The sequence below is a fragment of the Grammomys surdaster genome, unplaced genomic scaffold (assembly GCF_004785775.1).
Source record: "Grammomys surdaster isolate TR1022 unplaced genomic scaffold, NIH_TR_1.0 139, whole genome shotgun sequence".
Taxonomy (NCBI): Eukaryota; Metazoa; Chordata; class Mammalia; order Rodentia; family Muridae; genus Grammomys; species Grammomys surdaster.
Genome location: NW_021604597.1, coordinates 17,206,796 through 17,231,765, shown reverse-complemented (window position 1 = coordinate 17,231,765; position 24,970 = coordinate 17,206,796). Strand labels below are relative to the sequence as shown.

At 42.8% G+C, this 24,970-nt stretch overlaps 2 protein-coding genes across 2 annotated transcripts in view; one reads left to right on the top strand and one right to left on the bottom strand.

Moving 5' to 3' along the window:
• Ift80 (intraflagellar transport 80) overlaps positions 1-24,970 on the top strand; it is a 156,434-nt gene that overhangs the window by 109,460 nt on the left and 22,004 nt on the right. The window lies entirely within an intron of this gene.
• CUNH3orf80 (chromosome unknown C3orf80 homolog) lies at positions 13,152-13,898 on the bottom strand. The gene has a single exon (XM_028763617.1). It carries the CDS (start codon positions 13,896-13,898, stop codon positions 13,152-13,154), a length of 747 nt encoding a protein of 248 aa, XP_028619450.1.

Below are 24,970 nucleotides of genomic sequence, written 5' to 3'. Positions count from 1 at the left end.
TCTCTCTCTCTCTCTCTCTCTCTCTCTCTCTCTCTCTCTCTCTCTCTGTCTATCTATGATATATATGATAGATAGATAGATAGATAGATAGATAGATAGATAGATAGATAGATAGATATTAAAAGCAGCTTTGGAATGGCCATGAAAGTGTGGGATTTCACAATGGAAGAGATCAGTATCAACTTTCAAACCATCTTAATTTTCATGATTATCGCATGTGTGTGCATGTGTGTGGAGGTGGGGTTACACATGCTATCTTGGTTGTGCGTGTGGAATCACAGACAACTGCAAATGTTTTGGCACAATCCCCAAACTAATTTTCTTCTAGATTTATCTAGATGTAGCTACTGATGTCGATGACTCTGTACCTTTTAAATTATTCCCATAAGCATTTTTCTTGACACTTGGAAAAAATAATTTTGTTGGCTTTTTCAACACTTGCTAGAAAAATGCAGTTCTAAAATCTACTGTTTACCACACTGCTCTTTAGTTTTCTATTTTTTTCTTTATTCAAAATATAATCACAATGGTTTTCTCTTTCTACATTTTACCTAAATTGCAGGATTTGAACTCAGGTTTCTGGGCTTGTGCAGCAAGTACTTTCACCCACTGAGTCATCTCACCAGCCCCCCGGTCAATGTTATTCATTAGTACTGGAAATTTATCTTTATACCCCCAAAGACTGTGTTAAGTACTCTCTATACATCATCTCCATCCCCATAGTATCTTCTACGGTAGGTAGGTAGGTAGGTATTTTACTGGTAAGGAAAATAGGTTTAGACACACTAAATATTTTACAGTCAGATTTATCAAGTTGGACTAGACAGCCTAACTCTAAACTGCTACCATCCTATATGAAATCTTAGCGATAACATTCTCTCCAAAATATACAGAGGGTCCTGACGCAGGGGCGTGCTATATTTGTCCTTGATGCAGTATCTCCCTTTATACTGAATGTTCAGTTACATTAAACTCTGAGATTCTCATTTGCAAGTTGAACACCAAAACCATTGTTCCCCTTTTAAAAATGCTAACAGGGCTTTTCAGATCTTTAAAAAAAAATTCTTTTAAATCCTGAAAATTAACCAAGTCAGATTTAAAAAGTGAAACAGACAGAAACAATGTGAGTCACATTTTCAAACCTCTTTTATCATTAAACATGTACGTAATCCTGCACGTAATCCCAAGTCATTGTAGGTGCCCACACAAGCTCTATAACTTTTTTTTTTTTTGAGACAGAATTTCTTTGTATAGCTGTGGCTGTCCTGGAACTCATTCTGTAGATAAGGAGGCTGGCTTCCATCTCACAGAGATCTGCCTGCCTCTGCCTCCTGAGTGCCGACATGAAAGGCGTGCACCCATATCAGGCTTTTATGATATTTTAAATAATGGTTCCTTTAAATAGCAAATTTAAATTATTTTGTTTGTGGGGAGAAAAGTAAGGCTAATGTGCACTAGCGCACCTCCTGATTCAGGTATACTGTCTCCATCAGAGTGCACAATCCACCCACACTCAGTTGTTCTGTACTTGTGTCTGTCCTTCACTCATTTCCTCATCACCCTGGTCAGGTTTCCAGGACCAAGCTATGCAGGATGAGGCATCTGGCTAGTACTGTTGAAGTTATTACTGCTTTATCATGATTTAAAAATGAAATGTCACCTCCACAGAATGTGCCATTATAGTCAAAGACGTATACATGCCCATATTTTATTTTGTTTGGTTTTACTCCTTAAGCATGTCTATATCACACAAATAGTTGGGAGTTGTTATAGATATTACCCAATAGGAAAGGCTGAAATGAAAATTGGTACCAAATGTTATAGTACAGACAGCTAGAAATGATGCTCTTCAGTGCATCATGGTGAATTGTATGGTACACACTTGTAACCTCAGTGCTTGGGAGGTGTAGATAGAGTATCAGAAGTTGAAGTCATCGTTAGATACATATGAATTTTAAGACCTGGGATACATAAAACCCTGTTTTTAAAATCCAGGAAGGATGGAATAAGGAATATAGAAGCTCTGAAAGAAAGATAAATGACTATCTTAGAAAGAGATAAATTGGTGAATTTTTGTAAGTCACTGTTTCTAGGGAAACATGATCAAATATTTACGTGTTCAAGATATGAATCAACAACAGAACAGAGTAAGTCTACTGTCTGAGTTAGAGTTTTATTGCTGTGAAAAGATACGATGACCACAACTCTAATGAGGGACGGCATTTAATTGAGGCTAGCTTACAATTTCAGAGGTGTAGTCCATTATCATGGCAGGAAATATGGCGGCATGCAGGCCGACAGGGTGATGGAGACGAAGCCGAGAGTTTTATGACTTGATCAGCAGACAGCAAAGAGAAGACTGTCTACCACACTGAGCACAGCTTGAGCATATATGAGAACTCAAACCCTGCCTACACAGTGATGCATTTCCTCCAGCAAGGCCATACCTACTCCAACAAGGCCATATCTCCTAATAATACCAACCATTCAAACAAACATGTGAGTCTATGGGGGCCATACCTACTCAAACCACCACATTCTATTCCCTGGCTCTCATAGGCTTGTAGCCATAACATAATACAAAATGCATTTAGTCCAACTTCAGAAGTCCCCATAGTCTATCATGGTCTTATGGGTGTTTAAAAGTCCAAAGTTCAAAGTCCATTCTGAGATTCATGCAACTGTAATCACCTATACTAGCAAAATCAAAAACAGATCACATACTTTCAACATATAATGGCAAAGGATAGGCATTACTGTTCCAAACATAGGTAACGGAGCAGAGTGAGGAACTACTGGACCAAAGCAAGACCAAAAACCAGCAGGGAAAACTCCAAATTCTGCATCTACATCACAAAACACTCTTCAGATCTCCAACTCTTTTCATCTTTGTTGACTGCAACAGATTCTCTTTCTCTTGGGCTGGTTCCACTTCCAGTTAGTAGCTTTCCTTGACCGGTATCCCATGGTTCTGGCATCTCTAGTATCTTTGTGGTTCTAAGGCAATACATGCTTTACCTTCACAGTGTCACACACTGGCCTCTCTGGGCTTCTATGCAGGGACACCACTGTCACACACCTGGCCTCAATAGCTTTCCTTACTTGTAAAGAGAGATTCCATAACCCCTTCCTTCTATTCTTGATTCTAAAGCCAGAACCACATGGTCAAAGCTGCCAAGTTCTGCTGCTTGCTGGGGCTGGAACATGACCCCCTATTCAATTACATCCTCACCGATGTTTTCTATAATTTCGTTTACTGCTTAAGCTTGGCTGTCCTGGAACTTGTTCTGTAGACTGACCTTGAACTCAGAGATCTGCATGTCCTCTGTCTCCTGGGTGCTGGGATTAAAAGTCTACTACCATGCCTGGACCTAAGCTTTTCTTTAATTTTTTTTTTCACAAGATGGAAGTTTAGCTGGGTGGGATCTTGCCCTGAAGTCATAACTCCCGTAATTCCATTTACTACTTCAATCTGTTTATCTCCTTGAACACAGGATTTAGTTCCATACCATTTCCTGGTGCCTCTTTAATCCTTGAAACATACATTTTGCATTTTTTTCCACAACTTGTTCTGTTTTATCAAAGATGGTCTTCATAAGAGCGAACTACAGGACAGAGTCTATATTTGACTATTTTGAGATTTCCTTTGCCAATGCAATTAATCTAAATCTCTTCACCTTAGCCTCAGGCAGACTATTTGGACAAGGTCAAAAAGCACTCACATCCTTTGCTATATCACAAGAACGATCTCTGATCTCTAGGCAACTTACTAAGTTCTTCTCCTCTGAAACCTCTTGAGCCACGTCCCCACAGTTCAAAGCACCTTTAGTACCACTGTCTTCCAGGTTTCTACTAGAACTCCCCATTAAGCGTCAGAGCTTTTAACTGCTTTTCTCATTCACAGTCCCAAAGTTCATATTCTCCCAAACAAAAACAGGGTTAGGCCTGTCCCAACAATACCCTAGTCCCTGGGACCAATTTCCATCTTAGCTAGGGTTTTACTGCTGTGACTTTTTTGTAAAGATTTATTTTTATGTTCGTTAGTGTTTTTGCCTGCGTATATATCTTTGTGAGGTGTCAGAAGCCCTGAAACTGGAGTTGTAGACAGTTGTGAGCTGCCATGTGGGTGCTGGGAATTGAACCTATGTCCTGTAGAAGAGCAGCCAGTGTTCTTAACCACTAAGCCATTGCCCCATCCCCCACAGCAACTCTTATAAAGGACAACATTTAATTGGGATGGTTTATACTTTCAGAGGTTTAGTCCATTATCATCATGGCAGGAAGCATAGCATATAGACAGACACGGTGCTGGAGATGGAGCCAAGCGTTCTACATCTTCATCTGCAGGCATCAAAAGGACTAACAGTGAGCATAGCTTGAGCCTATATGAAACCTTAAAGGCTGCTTACACAGTGATTCATTTCCTCCAACAAGGCCATGCCTACTACAACAAGGCCACACCTAATAATATCCTATAGGCCGGCCATTCAAATACATGAGTCTATGGGGATCATATCTATTCAAACCATCACAACTATCAAAGTCTGACTTGGTGAACAGATTCGTTTATTGGGATTACTTATGGGAGCTCAGATGACTCAATGACAGCCAAAAGTCCACTCCAGTATGGGTAATGACCCTGATGTGCCACTAGTAGACAGCTTGACAGCTCTGAGAATCTCTTCTCAGCAGTCTTCACAACTTATGTAATACTGGGGAAGCCTGTGCTTTTGGTAAACACTTTAACTCTATTCCACTGTAAGTTGCAAAATGTGTGGACGAGCCAACAAGGGATAAATGCATTTTATGTTCTGTAAAAGAATACTAGTTCTATTTCCGATAATTTGTCTAGTGAATCTGGTAAGTTACAGAGATATCCTGAGTCTTGGGAACTGTTTGCTTCCAGGGGATTAGGGGAAGGAACTTCCAGGAATTGAATGTTTGAAAGGCAATTGCTATACAACAATCTTCTAAAGCATAAACCAGAAGCAGCAAGAACTCCAAGAGCCCTCACAAAGTAGCTGAGAACACTTAAGATGAAACTGGGACCATAAAAAGGCAGAAGCTTTCAGAATACTCTCATAAACACAGAAAGAGACCAGTGAACAAACAGATAGCAAGCGGACATAATGGCCACAGAACTCCTGGAACCATTCCAGAGAAGAATCTAGAACCAGAATCTAACAGACACGAGGAAGCTGCTGCATTCCTAAAACAAAATCAGAATTCATGGAAGACCCAGCAGTTCTCAGAGCTCCCACAAACACTTAAAAGGAGGCTGCATGGTGATAGTGTCTATAGAACAATAAGGAATTTTGTGCTCTGTGTTTTCCAGACCTCGAAATCAGAACTATGAGGCTTCTAGGGACAACTGGAAAATGCTGTAAAAAAGATCAAAAAGGTCCCAAAGCTAGCTGAAGTCGTGTCTCCCAAGTGGAGATGTGTGAAAAGCCAGTCTTTGCCCAGGAGTTTGTTTAGGCTGCTCAAAGAGAAAGCAGAACCCAGGAAGACAGCAGAAACTAAGGATGCTAAAACAAAATGTCCTCCATTTGAAAACAACCCCATCCCAGCCTACTAGCTCTGATTTCCTGTAACCAATACTTTCAACTTTCCGAAGTCAATACCATAAAAAGCCTTCCCGCCCTCTGCCCTTGTGACTCTCCCCCTCCCCCAGCCCTATAAAAACCCTAATCTGTGAGAGAAGTTGGCTCTTTAGCTGTCTCCTGAAGAGGCTTCTGAAGGGTCTCATGAACCCTTCACAGGTCCATGTAGCTGGTGAGCTATCTCATCTGTCTTCTCTTCTTACAAAGGGACCTAGAAAATACCACAGCAAATAGTGGAACCAAAAAAAAAAAAAAAGAAAAGAAAGAAAGAAAGAAAAAAAGAAAGAAAGGAAGGAAGGAAGGAAGGAAGGAAGGAAGGAAGGAAGAAAGAAAGAAAGAAAGAAAGAAAGAAAGAAAGAAAGAAAGAAAGAAAGAAAAACCCAGGAAAGCTCCTGGGAAGAAATGTCAGTCACTTGAATCTTTGACAACAGTTAAGAAGCCTCTGAGATCATCTCTGAATCCAGGGGAGATTGAAGAAGAACGAACAGGGAGACCTAGAGAAAAGGACAACAGAGGAGAAGCCTTGATCAGTGTCCAGAACCTCCTGACAATCCCAAAGTGGAAACAAGAATCACTAGAGAACATCAAGAGACTGCTGAAAACTCCTATGGTAAGTGCAAGAGATCTTGGAGGCATTACAAAGCTTATAATGAGGTTTGGAGAACTTGCTTATAGCAAGAAGCTCTTATCATGGATTCAGATATAACAGAAAAGCAGCAGCAGAACCGTTGTCTAGAATGTAGGCATACATTCATACAGAATTTCTGTAATTCTTTCAGTTCATGTTGCTTACACATGTTTTCAGGCAAAAGCACATTGATAAACATCTAAAACACTAACCATGTAAAACACTGATTGTCTTAGGGTTTTATTGCCTTGAAGAGACACCAAAATGATGGCAACTCTTATGAAGGACAACATTTAATTAGGACTGGCTTACAGTTAAGAGGTTTAGTCCATTATCATCATGCTGAAAAGCATGGTGGCACACAGACAGACATGGTGCTGGAGAGGTAGCTGAGAGTCCTACATCTGGATCCACAAGTGTCAGGAAGTGACAGCCACTAGGCCTGGCTTGAGCTTTTGTGTCCTCAAAACCCAGCCTCTAGTGATGAACTTCCTCCAGCAAAGCCACACCTACTCTGGCATGGCTACACTTCTGAATAGTGCCACTCCCTATGACTCTATAGGGGCCATTTTTACTCAAACCACCACACTGACCATCTATAATAGTGACTATTTAATAAAAGTGACCATCTATAACACTGACCATTTATAACATTGACCATCAAAAATACCAACCATCTAAAATATTGGCCATCTAAAACACTTTAAAATGAAAGAAAACCTTGAACCAAGTAAGAGCTGTTTTATTGAAACAGTCAAGCAATAGAGAAAAGTTCAGTTGAAGACTTTTTGGGACAGGGACATGCAGAACAGAACCCTAAGAAAAAAAATGGTGTTTGCAAGTCAAATGGTGTTTGACAGTAGGTGTGGAGACATGCCTCATTCAGCAAACACAGAGAGGGATGAACTAGGATCCCGGTCAAGAAGACTCTTGTGATATTTGTGAATATGAATCCAAAATCAATGTCTTTGAAGCTGGGAACAAATGGTAAAGAACCTACAAGACAGTGCTAGTCATTAAACAAGATCACCTCTCTCCCCCCAAAATGAGTTTTAGAAATGTAAATATCTGTCTTTTCAAACCGTGGGCAGAGATGAGAGTACAGAATTAGGAGATTAATTTTCAAAAGGCAAATAGGAGAATGTCCCTTTGTTCCAGTCACAAATACAGGACTGGTAGATGATAGCAAAAGTCTTAGGTTGCCTCTGTGAGAAGAAAAGAGTCAAGTAAAGATGGGAGATGTTGTGAGGAGCTTCCAAGAACAAGGCCTGGAAGACTGATCTATGAAGCAAGACACTGAGTGGAACACGAAGGGAGAGGCAAATGTGTCATGAGGCTGCAGAAAGCTGGCAGCTGGCTAGTCCAAGGTTCATGGGCATCAAGGAATATGCCACCCTGGTGAAATGTCCTGACTTTTGCTTGGTTGGTTTGTTTTTCATCAACCTGACACACACTAGAGTCATCTGGGAAGAAGGAGCCTCAGTTGATAAAATCTTTTTTATCAGGTTGCCTGCAGGTAAGTGGGGCATTTTCTTGATTAATGATTGCTCTGGGAGGACCCAGCCCACTGTGGGTGTTACTACTCCTGGGCAGGTGGTCCTGGGTTATACATAAATGCCAGCTGGGAAAGCCAGGAGGAGGAAGCCAGTAAGTAGCTTTCCTTCATGGTTCTTGCTCTTCTCCTGAGTTCCTGGTCCTACTTATTTCAGTGATTGACTATGACCTGGGCAGGACCTGTAAGCCAGATAAACTCTTTCTCCTCGAGCTGCATTTGGTTATGGTGTTTATCACAGAAGTAGAAGGCAAACCAATGCAAAGAGTTTGCATCAAAATTAAGCCTATAAAATAAGAGATGACACCTTTAAGACCTAGAAAAATAATCAAAATTAGTTTTGATTTGGTAACAACTTGGACTGATAATAAAAATAAAACACATACAAGTTGAAGAACACATGAATAAATCTGAAAGGGTCTAATCCTTGGTCTAATGAAGCAAATGTGACCCATGAGGAGGCAAAAGATAAAATAGTTCTTTGGACAAAAATTTTAATGAAGCTCTTAAAATTATAAGATCATGTGGAAGCATTAAAAAACAGTCAGGGGTGACTTCTATTCTAGCCAATTAAACAGAGATACTGCAAATACCCAGGTCACTCCCTCCTACAATCCGTCTCTCTATCCCCCATCTCCTTCTCTTTTGAGCAGGTGGGCACCCCCTGGGTATCCCCCTACTCTGGCATATCAAGTCTTTGCAGGCGTAGATGCATCCTCTCCCACTGAGGCTAGGCAAGGCAGCCCAGCTAAAAGAACATATCCCAAGAACAGGCCTTTGGGAGAGCCCCCGCTACAGTTTTCCAGGATCCATATGAAGACCAACTGCACATCTGCTACATATGTGCAGGAAAGCCTAGATCCAGTAAACATATGCTCTTTGGTTAGTGGTTCAATCTCTGAGAGCCCCAAGGGTCCAGGTTAGTTGACTCTGTTGGTCTTATTGTAGAGCTCCAATTCCATCAGGGGCCATAATCCTTCTCCCAACTCTTCCATAAGGGGGAGTCTGCAAGTGCCATCCACTGATTGTCTGCATCTGTCTAAGTCAGCTGTTGGAAGGAGCCTCTCAGAGAACAGCCATGCAAGACTCCTGTCTGCAAGCATAACAGAGTATCACTAATAGTGTCAGGGATTAGTGCTTGCCCACGGGATGGGTCTCAAGTTGAGCCAATTATTGGTTGGCCAATCCTTCAGTCTATGCTCCATCCCCCGTCATAAGATGGGATCTTTTAACCAGGATAGCAAATAGACTGTTGGTGAGCCAACATGGGTTTAGCCAATACTTAGGTAAAGCAGTATGTGCTAAGGAAACCACAAAGCAAACTGAGAAAAATTGAGCAGAAAGATATAGCGATATATGAAGAAGTAATATATGCATACAGTTTGGAAGCAAAATAAGGTCTCTGTTATGAAGCAAATGCAAAAGTCAAATTCTTTTCCCTAATATAAAAGAGAACATTTTTTTGGAGCAAGATAGGAGAAGTGTTGACCATGCTTTCCAGAATATCTAGATGAAGAGCAATAAAGAGATAGCAATAAAGAGATAGCAACAAGTCAGGGGCCATTGTGTTTAAGATCTAAAAACAGTAAGATCCCATCTTTTACCCAAAGTGTGGGGGGGAGACAGAGAGACAGAGACAGAGAGAGAGAGAGAGAGAGAGAGAGAGAGGGAGGGAGGGAGGGAGGGAGGGAGGGAGGGAGAGAGAGAGAGAGAGAGAGAGAGAGAGAGAGAGAGAGAGAGAGACAGATACATAAAAATTAGAGGGGAAAAAGTTTAATGTTTAAAGAGAAAACACTTACTTGGTTCAAAATATAAGCCTATAGAAGTCCCATGAGAAGAATAAACAAAGAAAATGCTAGAAAAATTACTTATTTGTAAGAGTTCTGGTCAACAGGTGAGGTTTTAACTAGAGTGTTGTTGAATTACTGCAGTGAGAACCAACTGGAAGTGCTTCTGAGGAAAACCTAGACACAATGCAGAGCCAGAGCACAGGAGAGAAGAGAGAAGTAAGATATCAAAATAAGGGGGATGTTCAACCCTATTTACCTAAGAAGTTTAGTGGGGGAAGCTGGCACTATTTGGGCTACTGACAAGCATAAGTGTTACCTCCTACCCTCATGATGTAATTCTTGTGATAAAATTAAAGAGAATTTTGTAAGTAAAAGTATGTAAGTAAAATCAGGCTCTATATGATGTTTATGAATAACCAAAGTACTGGTTTATTTAACATTTGATGATTTTTATAGCATTTTAAAAGGGAGCACTACATCATCATTTCTGTGATTGGCCATATGAAAGGAAGGAGGGTTTGTTCTACTGTCAATGCGTCACTTAGGAGAGATTACTCAAAAATTCAACACATACACTGCTTCTCTCAGCCAGGAAATCCAGGTTATTTACAACTTATGAAAAGCCATTACAGAATACTGTATAAATCTGAACATCACATTCATGCTGATAACATATCAGTTTCAGCTCTGAATTGTTTTATCAATTCCACTTGAGAGAAACTATATACAAAATAGGATATTGAGATACTTATCATATTGCCTTTTAAACTGTTAAGAGAAGCCATTTCCTTTATATTGCCTTTGGCCTTTACAATTGCATTTCCTTTTCCTTATATAGTACCTTCATGCCCTTTGGCATAATTGCAAATGTCATTTTGCATGGTTGGAGTACCCTTGCATTTGCAGAATGTGGCAATTAATGGCTTTTTAAAACTCATTCTATCTCAAAAGACCTTTTCCTTTGGTTATGATATTGAACTCTCATAGCAATTTGCTTTTTACACAGCTCGTGATCACACACACGTACCATATTTGTATGTATATGTTAATCTAGCTTGTACACTTCTGTGTTCTAGATGAGTTACCATACTTGGAATTATCTTTTTCTTTTCTTTCTTTCTTTCTTTCTCTCTCTCTCTCTCTCTCTCTCTCTCTCTCTCTCTCTCTCTCTCTCTCTCCCTCGCCCCCCCCCCCCCCCCCCCCCCCCCCCCCCCCTCTCTCTTTCTTTCTTTCTTTCTTTCTTTCTTTCTTTCTTTCTTTCTTTCTTTCTTTCTTTCTTTTTCTGGCAGGGGATGGTGAGAAGGAAAGGCCTGAGCTTTTTCTAGAAAACATGGTACTCTTGAATTTATTTGGCTAAGATATATATGCCCAGAAAATAAGTTCATTTTATCATTACTGATAGCCATGTACAACACAAATTTACCATATCTGAGTAATATAAATATATAATTCAGTACAATTATGTTTGGTTAAATCTTGTATCATTTTCAGTTAATAGAATCTCAACTACTAGTGCTTTTCACCTGTCAGTTCACAGTATAGAATGGCTTTTCAACAGGAGATACATATTTCACATTTTAATATGGTGTTCCACAATAATAAATCTGATAAAATTGAACAAAGAGAGCCAGGTATGGCGGCTCACACCTACAATTTCAGGAGTTGGAAGACAGGGCCAAAAATACTGAGCTAATTTGAGGTCAGCCTGGGTTGCAGACAGTGTCCCAGGGCAACCTGGCTAACAAACTGAGATCCTGTCTTTTAAAAAGAAATAAAAATGCACAGAGAAATAGTTTAGTGTTTTTCTGCTTTAATAACACTTCAGATGATTTTCTTTGATGACAGGATCATTAGCCTTGAGAAGTTTAAAGCAAACCATTCTTTTATTATAAGTTATACATTAAAAAAGTTCCCAGGACCTCAGACTGTTTCAATCACCTTAAAAGTTAAAAGTAATCAGATAATTTTTAAAAATACAAATCAGACAATTGAGGATTTCTTAGGCCCACCAGCTTCTTCAGTCATAGAGCCATGTGGATAATCTGTCTTGACAACTGATACTCTTCACACTTCTCCAGGGGAAGCTGTACTCCTTGTCACCCTTTCCTTTCACACTAGCAGCAAGCTACCACAGCAATATGGCATACAATGTATATAGTGTACACGGACCGTAGTATATGCACATTATACATGATGCATTAAAATATATCTATTACCCTTTGCTTAAAGAGGATGTCCTAGAATGGCAGATCTAATAAAATGATACTGCTTAATTTTAATAAACATAGGTTGGGTGACTACATTTTTGCTCATTACTGCAAAATTTCAGGTTTAAACAAAAGTTGCAAGTCCGTTTTTATGTTTATAATTACATTGCAGGATGAAAAATAGAGAAGAAAATACAGGCACGCCATCTTGCTCCATGGTGTAAATTACTATACATCATACACATCCATGATCCTTTTACATATGATTCCATGATGCAGTTATGATCATATGATTTACATATGATTCCATGATGAATGATACAGTTAAGAGCCAGGCTACACAATGTACACAGTTATTATAAAAAGTTATGTATTATGCTTCAGTACTAAAAATAAAATATATTCTCAAATAGTGAAAATAAGATATCCTTCATGTTTTTATGTCACATTTCCTGCTTGACCCTGCCCTCCCTTAATAAAATGATGTCCAACACTGTATTAAACAGTGACAGCATGTGGGCGATTGCTTGATGATAACTGGCCTAAAACAAAACTGATTATCTTGTCAATTTGTTGAATTGTCTAATGCATGATAAAATATAAAAATAAAAGACAAAATAAACAGTTTACATACTGAAAAATCAAAGTCAGTCGGTACCATATTACAAATATGGTCTGGATTAATTAGTTGCTACATCTTGAACAGATGCAGCCACTAAACCATCCATCATAGTACCCCTTCCCCAATAAAATTGTGAGCCATCAACTGTAACTATTTGCTTGGCCAGGAAGACACCAAAGGATTTTCTGGGTCCTTCTCAAGGGATCCCCTCACAGCCAAGCGCTGCTTCCACAGACCCGCATGCAGCAGTCACTGGTCGCGGTTCAGAGCTAAAGGCTCTTCACCATTATGTCCTGGGAGACTGTGACCCGTCCACGCAGGAGAGCAAGGAATGGACTTGCTCTCTTTCGAAACCTTTTAACCTTAAAGCAAGCCACTGGTCTCTAGACACACCAAATGGTTTACGCATTCTTTTGGATTGGAGAAGCAGGCACTTACAGTGAACACAAGGGGAGGTATGGCAGAGGGCGGGGACCACTGTTCAAGAAGAGTTAGGGGGCTAGTCCAAAGCTGTTGCCCCGCCGAGCTGCCAAGCCTTGAGCCCGAAGAAACATAGAATAACACAGATTCCCCGGGAAGCGAGAGGGAGGGGAACTGACCCCGACCCAGGAGCGGGGCTCCAGGTTGTGCAGGGATGCTAGGTGTGGTCAGAGGCAGTCAGTGGCGGCCTCCAACACACCAGCTGTTGCGTGCCGTACGCAGCCCCCAACCTTGTACTGTCCGGGCGGTCCCCGTGAGGCTCCCTGCGCTCAGATGAGCGGGAAACGGCCCTGGCCGCCGTCGGTGTCCCCGGCACTGCCGCCTCGCGGGCAACCGAGCACCGACACGGGCAACACGACCTCAGCAGGGCTGAGCTGCTGCAGCCGCATGGACTCCTCATAGGTGGGCAGGTACTTGACCTCCTCGTAGCTGGGCAGCTGGAGAAAGGCCGGTGACACCACGCGCAGCTCGTGCTCCGAAACGCAGGAGGGAGGCAGGCGTCCGCCACCTCCTCGGCCCCGACCACCGCCACTGTCCAGCAGTGAGTCCTGCGAGCCCGCGGCCACCTCGTCCCGCAGCAGAGCGGGCGAGTCGTCGTCGTCGTCGTCGGGTGGCCCCGCGGTCCCAGGCGGTCCAGCACCCCCGGGAGGCCCCGGTCGTGCCTGACCAGGTCGCGCCTGGCCACGCGGGTACCTGCGTGGGCTGGGGCAGATGATACGCTGCAGGAAGTAGCCGATGGCGAAGAGCACCAGGAGGATGAGCAGCCCAGAGAGCTTGCGGACGAACCAGCCCACGTTGTCCAGGAAGGCGTGGAGCGGCAGCTTGCAGCAGCGCACGGCCGTGGCGTTGGCCGAGTCGCAGCAGCGCTCCCGCTCACCGCACGCCAGCTCCGCGCAGCCCCCGCCGCCCCGCGAGGGCGCCACCAAAGCCAGCGCCAGCAACAGTAGCAGCGGCAGCAGCGGCGGTGGCGCTGGAGCCACTGACAGGCCCTCGGCGGTGACCCCTGGACCCCACATGGCCGGCGCAGATCTCCGCCGGCGTCCGGGACCGCGAGGCTCGGAGCTCCGTCTGGCCCGAGCGCTGCGATGGGTCGCGCGCGCGCCGCCTCCCGCGCCCCGGCTACCTGCGGCCCGAGCGGTGCTCACTTGGCCACACTGGGGCGGGAGGAGGAGCCCGGGGCGCGCCGAGGCTGCGGGAGGCAGCTGCTGCTCACCGCTGTGGCCGCCTCGGGAGCCCGTGACCTGGAGCCGGAGCGCCTGGGAGCCAGGGTCCCCAGCGAAGCGTGCGGAGCCGCGAGGATGAACAGAGCCAGCCTGCGCTGGGTCTCTCTGGGCATCTCGGCCGGCCGACCTCTTCTTCCGGCACCTGGGTACCCCGCGGCGCTGGAAGGGTTAAGGCTGAGCTCTCAGCCCCGGAGCCCCTTGATCTTGATTAATTCAGCCGGCGCGCTCTTCCCCGCCAGACGGGCGGGGCGCGCTCTCTCACTAGCGTAGGTGTCTCAGTTTTAAGTGATTGGATATCCCCGGGAATATTATTTAAATTGACTCGGACCGGGTTCCGCTTACCATCTTTCTTGTGATCTTTCTGATTAAAAATGGATGATGGCCCTTAATGGCCAGTGCAGCCCCGTTGCTGCCCTAAGGTTCCAGGGTGGGAACTGCTGGATAGTTCGGCTGACAGGTAGGTCCAGGTTGTTGGGGAGCCGGGACCCTAAGAAACTCCAGAACAGGTAAGAATTCTTTGGAGAGGCTCAAGTTACAGCCACAGAAGTAACCCCAGAGGGACAGAGAAGCACTCTGCTGAGGTGACCCTGCTCACCAAGGAGAGGAGAGAAGACCCTTATTTCTCAGAGGCTCACCCGACCCAGCCCTTTGCTTTCCAGTGCTCAAAGAGGACAGCAGAGTTGTGGGGTGCAGGGGCTCCCTCCTTCAGCATAAATAGCCTATCTGCGATGGTGGAGGGGAGCGGTAAGCGGTTGGCAACGTTCCTGAGCCCGATCTGAAGGTCTTTTTCAAGGTTATTCATGTTTGCAAAATCTGACTTTAAAGGAAACAAGTACTGTGTTTCCACTTAGTGCTTGGGTCAGTTTACCTTCGTGTCACCAAACCCCGGAGAAAGGCTCAGTGTATCCAGACCCTTTGGGCACATCTGCGGGTGGTGGAGCCCCTGAGAAAGACACTTTGGCTGAGGCAGTATAACACACACACACACACACACACAGTTACACAGAAAGACTCACTGAAGAGAAAAATTAATAGGGAAATTTCAAGGCTGGTGTGAGAAAATAAGTAAAAACCGAAGGACATACGGTGTCCGAGCAGACTCAGCTATGACCCAAGCTTTCTCTCCTGAATAGAGAAGTAGACCAAGCAGAACAGGATGGGTAGGGGTGGTGTTGACGGAGATGGACCATGGCCTAAATGAAAAGTCTTCTAATACTTCTTTTGGTGAGAACACCTTGCTTTGCTTGAACTTCAAAAGGATGCTTTCTCTTCTAGGAGAAGTGTCTGTGAAACTTCCTTAAGCACAGGCATTTACTACATTCTTGTGAAGCCAAAGCATCCTCTGGCTACGATCTGTGGGGAGAACTGAGGCCTAGTCCATAAAGCTTCCAAGCTATAGCCAGACAGGGGGATGGAAGATACTTACTTTGATACAGTGTCGGTAGTATTATTTTCTGTTTCCCCATTCTTTTGCTGGATGTACATTGAGAATGTATACTGAGTATGTTCTGTATTTGGGGAACCCTGCTAATTGATTATAAATAAATAATAGCCTCCAAAGAGTGGAGTGACCCAAGTTCTGCATACCAGTTTCAACCTATCAGAGAGAACAAATGCCAAATGTCTTCCTTCTTCATAACTTGACCAAAGCAAAGATAAAATTGACATGTTTAATAGTCTCAGACTAAGGGAAGTCCATGGCTTGAGATGGACTGGAAGTTCAAGATGAGAGAAATGCAAGAATCTCCTTGGGCTTTTAGAATCAGGGATTAAAAAAAAAATCCCTTGGGGATTTCTGGCAGTCCTAGCAGAAGCAATGGCAGAAGGAAAGGGGATGGGGTGGGGTGTGTGTGTGTGTGTGGGGCTCTGTGATTGATGAAAGAGGAGGATGGCCTGCTTGGTGGTGTTTTGAAATTTGAATAAAAAGAATTAAAAATTTAAATTACATTTTATATATTTATTGGGGGGTATATAATCTTCTTCTCCCATAAAAGTCCCAGGAATCAAACTCACATCTCTGGCCTTGGCAGTGGACACTTTTACAGTTCAAGTCGTCTCACAGGTTCCTAAACAACAGCATTTAACCTGCTTCGTTTCTGTCTTCTTTTAATGAGTTAGAATTTTTTAAGACACAGAGAACACAGGCCTGGTATAAAATAAAACACGGAGAAGCCTTGCTTCCAAGAAAGCGAAGGATGGGCTCTGGAAACTGAGTAGAGAGTGGAGTCTTTATTTTTGCTTTCCAAACCGAAAGTCCCAAAGTGTCGTATCTTAGACCGCTCTGCAGAAACTCCTGATTCCCAGGGCCCTTCATTTCACCTAATCCATCTTTATTTTCAGAGTAATGTATTGTGTAAAGCTTTTTGAAGAAAAGAAAAGCAATCTGAACACATACAAAGCCTCACAGGAATGTATTCATTCCTCAGATCCTTTTGTTTATACCTAACTTACAAATGAATAGAGCAGGAAGATAGAAGGTAATTACATGTTTCATAGGAAAAAGAGTACATTTTGTTAAAATGTGCAGTAGATTTTGTTAATAAGTATACCAGAGGGGGGGAAAGGATAGTGAAAGGTGACTGATTTTAATCCAAAAACTCATGGTTTGTTGGAATACAGTTTGGTAAAAATTAAGAACATTATGGGCTAAGGAGATGACTCAGTTGGTAAAATTATTGCTGTGAAAGCAGAAGGAGCTTGGTTTGGATCTCTGGCGGCCATTTAAGAAGCTGGATGTGTCAGCACATGTCTGAGGAGGTGAAGAAAGCCAGGTCCTGCAAGCATGCTAGGATTAGCTCTAGGTTTAGCAAGAGACTAAAAAAATAAGGTGGTTATCGATTAAGGAAGACACTGGATATCAACCTCTGGTTTAGGCATGCACACATACACTTACATATATATTCATTCTCTCTCTCTCTCTCTCACACACACACACACACACACACACACACACACACACACACACTTAAATTAAGAACATGAGCTGAGCTGGTCATAGTGGCATATGTGTTCCTGGAAGCTGTTCTGACAGCTTGAGCTAAACCAAGTGTATCCATCATGAATCCATCATGCATGGCACATCATACTAGAACAGAAGGTCATTTCCTCTCTCATGTGTGCTGCCCATGGGTTCTTGCCTTCAGGCCTGAGATACAACAACCCTAACCTTCTCATATGCCTTCTTCAAAAGGTCTAGGCATGGGCAGTTTGGAACATGAAAACAATCGGACTGTAAGAAGTTCTTGGGGTGTGCAGCATGGTCCTTCCTATTGATATTCTATTACTATAATTGATTTATTAAACACCCTCCTTTTGTGGCTTCCCTTCACTTGTAACAAGTCTTCCCTGAGTAACAGTTAAGGGGTTTGTGTATATTTGCATGAATGTGCCTTCCTAGAAATGACTTGTGACTTGAGATAATCTGCTTGGGTTTGTTTGGATTTTTAATATCATATTTCTCCCCTTCCTCCTTCAATAAATATTTGATAGGCCCTTATCTGAGTTAAGTACTCAGTCCCACTCTGGAGATGTTATGAAATCAAGCCTTTCTCTGTCCTCTGGGAGCTCACTGAGAGGGGTTAGGATGCAACAGAAAAACAGTCAAAATAATGAAATGATAGCCCATCGATGAATGCTTATGATGGAAAAGTTCAGTACGCTCAAAGGCTTTACCATGGCCTGCCATGGGAATGACATTGGCTTAGAAGACCTTTCTAGAAAAGATCTCTGTAAAACAGAACTAAAAGCAGGAGGCAAGAATCTTCTAGGCAAAGTAAACTTTATAATGATAAGTCTCCAGGGTAGCAAGATCCTTCATCTGTCATCTCTAGAGTTTGGAAAAAGCACTGTTGCTTCTACTGCAAGATTTGCTGCTATAGACAGGTTTTAAGTAACTAAAGCCACCCCTACAGTCACACAGTCTCAAATCCAACTTTCTTCCATCCCTAGGTCTAGGTGGTGATGGTTATCTTTAGTCCCCTTAGACACCAGGAAAGATATCGCACAGTTTCCTGTTCTTCCGGTCTTCCTGCCCTTGACTGGAGTATAATTCAGATTTCCTCTTCAACATTATGAACTCCCGACTAGCCAGCAAAAGGCTTCTTCATGCTACATGCTAGGAGAAAAATGGAAGTAAGATATCCTGACTTCTGTTTAACTTATGTGCAAAAGGAAATGGAGAACTTGCCCCAGGATGGGAGTTAGAAACCAAAGGTTGAAAATTACAGGCCCTTATGAACATAAGGGTCTCACTCTGTAGCCACAAGTTGGCCTTGAATTCACATTTGTATTTGCTTTTGCAGTTTCTCAAAGAGCTTTCATGAACACTATTTTGTTTTTCTCTTCATTCAATGTCTATAAGATAGGTAGCTTACTATTATCCTGTTACAAGCCAATATTTGTTAAAACACCTGATTTGGGCTGGAGATGTAGCTCACTGGGAGAATACTTGCTTAGCATGTGCAAGGTCCAGGATTCAGTCCCTAGAACCAGAGACAGACAGATGGACAGACCTCCACCTGAATCATGGAATAAATTAGGGATAGCACTGAAAGTAGACCTAAGGCCTATCAATCAGTCTCTCTCGAAGGGCTAAGTGGGCAGCTTACCTCCTATTGGGTTGGACTAGTGCAGGGAGGGGCATTATTCTTCACTTTGACAGCTCCTGGAGCGTGGTAAATGATAAGACTAATGAGGAAAGTGGGCATGGTGCCCTTTAATCCCAGCACTTGGGAGGCAGGGGCAGGTGGATCTCTTGAGTTCAAGGCCAGCCTGATCTACAGAGCAAGTTGTACGACAACCAGAGCTACACAGAGTAACCCTACCTCCAACCCTCCCCCAAAGACTTGTGAGGCTGAGGCTGGAATTAGTCTAGACCAAAAAAATAAAGTTCTTCTGAAGAAATAAAAATCGTTCAATAATTTATTTTATGTGTTTTTATTTTACGTGTTTTGCCTGCGCGTATGCCTGTGAGAATGTTAGATCTTGAAGTTACAGACAGTTGTGAGCTGCCATGTGGATGCTGGGAATCGAACCCAGGTCCTCTGGAAGAGCAGTCAGTGCTCTTCTCCACTGCTGAACTATTTCTCTAGTCCTGTAATAGAACTTGTATGTCTGTCTGTCATTTTGTGGCTACTTTTAGTAACCCATTACTAATGCTTTAGGTGACGATGTGACAGACCATCTGTTTTTGCTTCTATTTCTACAAACAACTTCTCTTCTCCATTACAATTAATCCTCACTAATGAATCAAGTCACCTAATGTGTAATAAACCAGAAATTCTAAATACTTTTGATAAGAACAGATTGGGTTCTAAAACAAATGAACATGCAATATTATTTACTAATGACTTACATTTCTATATATGTCATTTATTTTTGCTGCAGGGATTGAACCTAGGGCCTTGCACAAGCTAGGCAAGCACTTTCGCTTCTGAGCTAAACCACCAGCCCTGAATTTTTTTTTTAAAAAAAGGTTTATTATTTTATGTGTTTTGTGTGTGTGCTTGACCACATTTGCGTGCTCCTTGGTATATGCATGAGTTACATGAGTATATAGGTGAATGGAGAATCCAGAAAAAGGTACCCAGATTGCCTGTAACTCCGGTTGCAGGCAGTTGTGAACCACCTGATGTGGGTGCTGGGAACTGAACCTGGTTTCCCTGCAAAAGCAGTGAGCGCTTTCAACTGCTGAACCATCGCTCCAGACTCCAGCCCCAAAGCTTTTGCTCCATACTCATTTACTACGGCAACCTTGTAGGAGAGGCTGGTAACATTCACTTTATTGCTGACACTATGAAAACTAAACCATAAGCATTATGAGAAATACTTAGTGAGGCCCTGGCTGTCTGAAATTAGAATTCCAGTTATGTTAACTGAATGAGTTTTCTCTCTTGTGCTCATTTGAAAATTGTTAGAACGTTCAAGTCAGAATATATTTTTCAGAGGCTGATGGAGTAGCCAAATGCTCATGTTGGCAGAAAAAAATCATACAGCATGAAATTATTTCATAAGAAGAAATAGTTTCATGAGGTGAAACATTTTTATGGTCCATTATTTTCACTTGAAGCTGGTAATATCCCTTTTGCCTCCCTGTAACAAGGGGAAATTGCTTATTACACCCCTGCCTGTTCATTCTTTGTAAACCTGGGTGCACCGTGCAGTGACAGTTCATGCTCCGCCTCACCCCCCACCCAGCTCAGATTTTATACTTACACTAGCACTGGTGGCATGACTCTGTCCTCATTGCTGGGCCAAAACACCAGTCACAAACAACTTAAAAATGAGAGGATCTAGTGTCCCAAGTACCAAAGGATTCAGTACGCAGTTCTTGGTTTCACTGATTCTGGGTCCCTGATGAAGCAGAACATGATGTGGTGGGACCACATGGCAGTGAGTACTTAAGTCACGGTGGACAAGAAGCAGAGAGAGGAACTCAGATCAAGACACAGCCATCATGATCTCATGATCTGGCTACTTCCTCCAGTAGGTTTGACCTCCCAAAGCTTCTGCCATCTCCCAAGACTGCACCACGGGTTGGAGACCAAGCCTTCAAGAGAAGATTTTTTTTTTTTCAGGGACGATTTCATACATAAACTATAGCTAGGGCTGTGGTTCCTCTAACCAGCTGAATGTAATAAACTAATCATCCTCCAAGACATCTGTCTTCAAAGATTTTGAAGCTACCCCACATATTTGAAATTTCTCCCAGCAATTCTCATCAAAGACTTATCCAATCACGGATTTGAAAAGGCACCTCAAACATAATCTTAACCTCCTTCCCAGCTTCCTACCTCTTTCCTGCCTGCTCCGTTGCTTCAGTAACTTGCTACCTGATCCAGCTGCTCAACACATTGCTTCTGAGAAGTCACATAGCTTTCTCTGTGAGTGCCAGTGGGAATTCTCTCCTTGTCCCTACAGTTAGAAACCATACACGACAATGTCTTGTATGACATCTCTTTAAAGCCTTATGTGTCCCCAGCTCCACCTTCCCCAGCTAGAAGCTATGCACCTCTCATCGTGGGATCCTTTAGCCCCATCTCATATGTGAGGTGATTCTCATCTTCTCCCTCATATTTGTGGTGGCTATGTACACATCATAACTGTGGTGGTTTGTATATGCTCGGCCCAGGGAGTGGCACTATTAGGTGTGGCCTTGTTGGAGTAGGTGTGTCCTTGTAGGCTTGGGCTTTAAGACCCTCATCCCAGCTGCCTGGAATGAATATTCTGCTAGCAGCCTTCAGATGAAGATGTAAAACTCTCAGCTCTGCCTGTACCATGCCTATCTAGATGCTGTCCTGCTCCCGCCTTGATGATAATGGACTGAACCTCTGAACTTATAAGCCAGCCCCAAATAAATGTTGTCCTTATAACACTTGCCTTGGTCATGATGTCTGTCCACAGCACGAAAACCCTAACTAAGACAGCAACCTTAGAAGTTTTAAAAATAAGCTTCTATTAGTGAGAGGTCTGAGTTAGCCAGAACCAGACTGACTCCATGACAGGCTGTAAACTGGCAGTTTGGTAGACTAGGCCTAAGTTTATGTTTCCTAGAAATGAGAACCCAGATCCAGAAACCTGTGGTCAACCAATCTGCTGGCAGCCAATCTGAGGACACATTGTCATCTAGCCTGAAGTAAGAATAGGTAGAATGAGTAAGCAACCCCCTGAGAAGTCTCCAGAGCCTAACTAACTGTAGAATCAGCCGGACACCTAGAGATAGAGCTAACTAATCAAGGTAAAAGGACACATATGTCTCCCTGGAATTCCCTTAACTGACAATAAAAGCCAGGCCTATGAGTCCACCAGGGGTCTCCATTTCCAAATGGGGAGACCCCTACATGCAAAGAAAAATCAGCAAAATAAACACTCTTTACTATGCTATTTGAATCTGGGGTATCATTCTTTGGCAATTCTTAGAATTAGAAATGAGTGCTATTAGAAATTCATGAGGCAAAGTTCTCAGATGATGGCTTTTAGGCACCACCTTAGATCTTATTGTTAAAACAATCTTCCTGAATACATGTCATAGACAGACATTACCCATGCATGTATAAGCTCACCTGGGCTGAAATGAAAGCCACACATCCATGAATGGCTTGGAAGAGTTAGACAGCCATGGCCACACTGAGTTGTTCATTGTGCCACAGAAAAAAAATTTTTTTTGCCTATATTTACAAAATAGGATTTTTAGTATGTATTTTCCTCCTGAGTACGAACAATTCTATGGTTCTAATATCTGTAAAATGCAGTGTTTTCTGTTGTTTCTTTTTTCAACCCCAAAGTGGGTTTCTGCCATGCTATGGGGACCTGGGGTTTGGAGAGCAAGCATTGAATTAGCCTGTGATTTGCCTCCTGAAGCCCAGATGCTCCAGCTACAAGAAGAAGGAAATTTTACATTTATGTTGTCAGCACCTGAGCCAGTCTCGAAGGCTTTGTTTTTGTATTTCTTTCTTAACCTTTTGAAGCTCAGCTCTGGATCAGAGGGTGGCTCAACCTTGGAGGATGTGTTTCCCTGTGGGTAGAATTTTGACTGCGTTCTGCCAGCGAGATAGTAGACAAGTCAGGCAGGCAAAGTGGGATTCTTGCAGCTCTCTCGGCTAGCTGATGCTCATGATTCTGCAGGGACCATACCCCAAGGTTTGCTTCGATCAGTGGCAGTCTCCAGGCTACCTATTCTTGCCCGCACAGATTCTTAGCTCTTCTTGTAACTAATTTCCTGTTTTAAATTCTTTTTGTTTTAAAAATTCAGAGTGTGTTTTCTTTTTTGAGCCCTATATTAATTACTCATCTTGTCGATGTGATAAATTAACTGACGAAGGCAATTTAAAGGAGAAGGGTCTATTTCAGATCACAGTTGGAGGGGGGCAGTCTATCACCATGGGAAGACATGGCAGCAGGAACTTGAGGTAGCTGGCCATATCACATCAGGGAGCAGTGAATGCAGCAAATAATGACTCTCAGTTCACTTTCTCTGTTTTATTCAGTCCAGGATTCCAGCTCAGGGAATGATGCCTCCGATGGATAACGTGTTTTTCTCACTTCAACAAACCTAATCTAGATAATCCTCAAAGACATGCCCAGAGGCTTGTCTCCTAGGTGATTTTAGATGCTATCTGGTTGACAGACAACACTAGACATCACAGATTCTGATTGCTGTTGTGCCTTTGAACCATGTTCTCAAAGTCTAGAATGCAAAGACTGTGAATTATCCTTTGATTCTTCGGACTTTATGTTATTTCTCTTCCCCCTGTCAACAAAGTGGAAGAAAGTTGGCCGAAAATACTAGGTACAATAAACAATGTACCAGCTATGGGACCTTGGGCATTTTATCTCTTGGTTTGTGATTCTTAATCTGTGTTACAAAGAGCACAGCACTGGTACCTCATAGAGATTTGAAGATTAAGTAGATGGATACTTACTAAGTGCTTAGAGCACTCTTGGGCACAGTGAGTAATTCGTGAGTGTTAGCTATAATTATTATTTAACCACAAAGAGTACATACCTCCTCCTTACTTGGCTGTTAGTTTGAGTATTAAAATGGTGAGCTACAAAGATAATTTTTTGAGGGTACTCATTAATTAGATTTGCAACTTATCTTCCTGAGTCATCTACAGACAAATGAAACCCATTAACTGTGTAAAATTTAATATCTGGCTCTCAGTTTATCATTGGCAATACTCTAAGAATTAGTGTTTGAGAAACACAGTGTTTGAGAAACAGTTGGAGGTACTGGGTCTCCTATGAAATTCTCCTTTTAAATGATTTATTTTGGAATTCCAAGCCCTACAGCTATTTTTACCTTATGTGCCTATAAACACTTGATTCTTTAACTTCATGGTAATTGTGTAAGTGGTTGTGAATACCTTTCTGGTTTTGTCACTAGAAAACGTGGAGCTAAATTTAAAGTTGTAATATTTATGTTGGCCTTTATTTTTATATTTATTCTTCTACCTTAATAGAATCTTATTTTTTTTACTCTGTTGAGGATTGATTGATTGATGATTGATTGATTGAAACAGGGGCTCACATAGAATAGGCTTGTCTCAAAAACTTGCTATGTAACTGAAGATGACCTTAAACTTCTGATCTTCCTGCTTCCACTTCTCAAGTTCTGGGACTGTAGTCATGTACCACCATGATGAGATTGTAGTCATGTACCACCATGCTGAAACTGTAGTCATGGACCACCATGCTGGGACTGTAGTCATGTACCACCATGCTGAAACTGTAGTCATGGACCACCATGCTGGGACTGTAGTCATGTACCACCATGCTGAAACTGTAGTCATGGACCACCATGCTGGAACTGTAGTCATGGACTACCATGATGAGATTGTAGTCATGTACCACCATGCTGAAACTGTAGTCATGGACCACCATGATGAGATTGTAGTCATGTACCACCATGCTGGGACTGTAGTCATGGACCACCATGATGAGATTGTAGTCATGGACCACCATGCTGAAACTGTAGTCATGGACCACCATGCTGGGACTGTAGTCATGGACCACCATGCTGGGACTGTAGTCATGGACCACCATGCTGGGACTGTAGTCATGTACCACCATGATGAGATTGTAGTCATGTACCACCATGCTGGGACTGTAGTCATGGACCACCATGCTGGGACTGTAGTCATGTACCACCATGCTGGGACTGTAGTCATGTACCACCATGCAGGAACTGTAGTCATGTACCACCATGCAGGAACTGTAGTCATGGACCACCATGCTGGGACTGTAGTCATGGACTACCATGCTGAGACTGTAGTCATGTACCACCATGCTGGGACTGTAGTCATGTACCATCATGCTGGGACTGTAGTCATGTACCACCATGATGAGACTGTAGTCATGTACCATCA

Excerpts from the sequence above, each read along its gene's own strand:
- CUNH3orf80 (XM_028763617.1), bottom strand. The coding sequence starts at position 13,898 with ATGTGGGGTCCAGGGGTCACCGCCGAGGGCCTGTCAGTGGCTCCAGCG.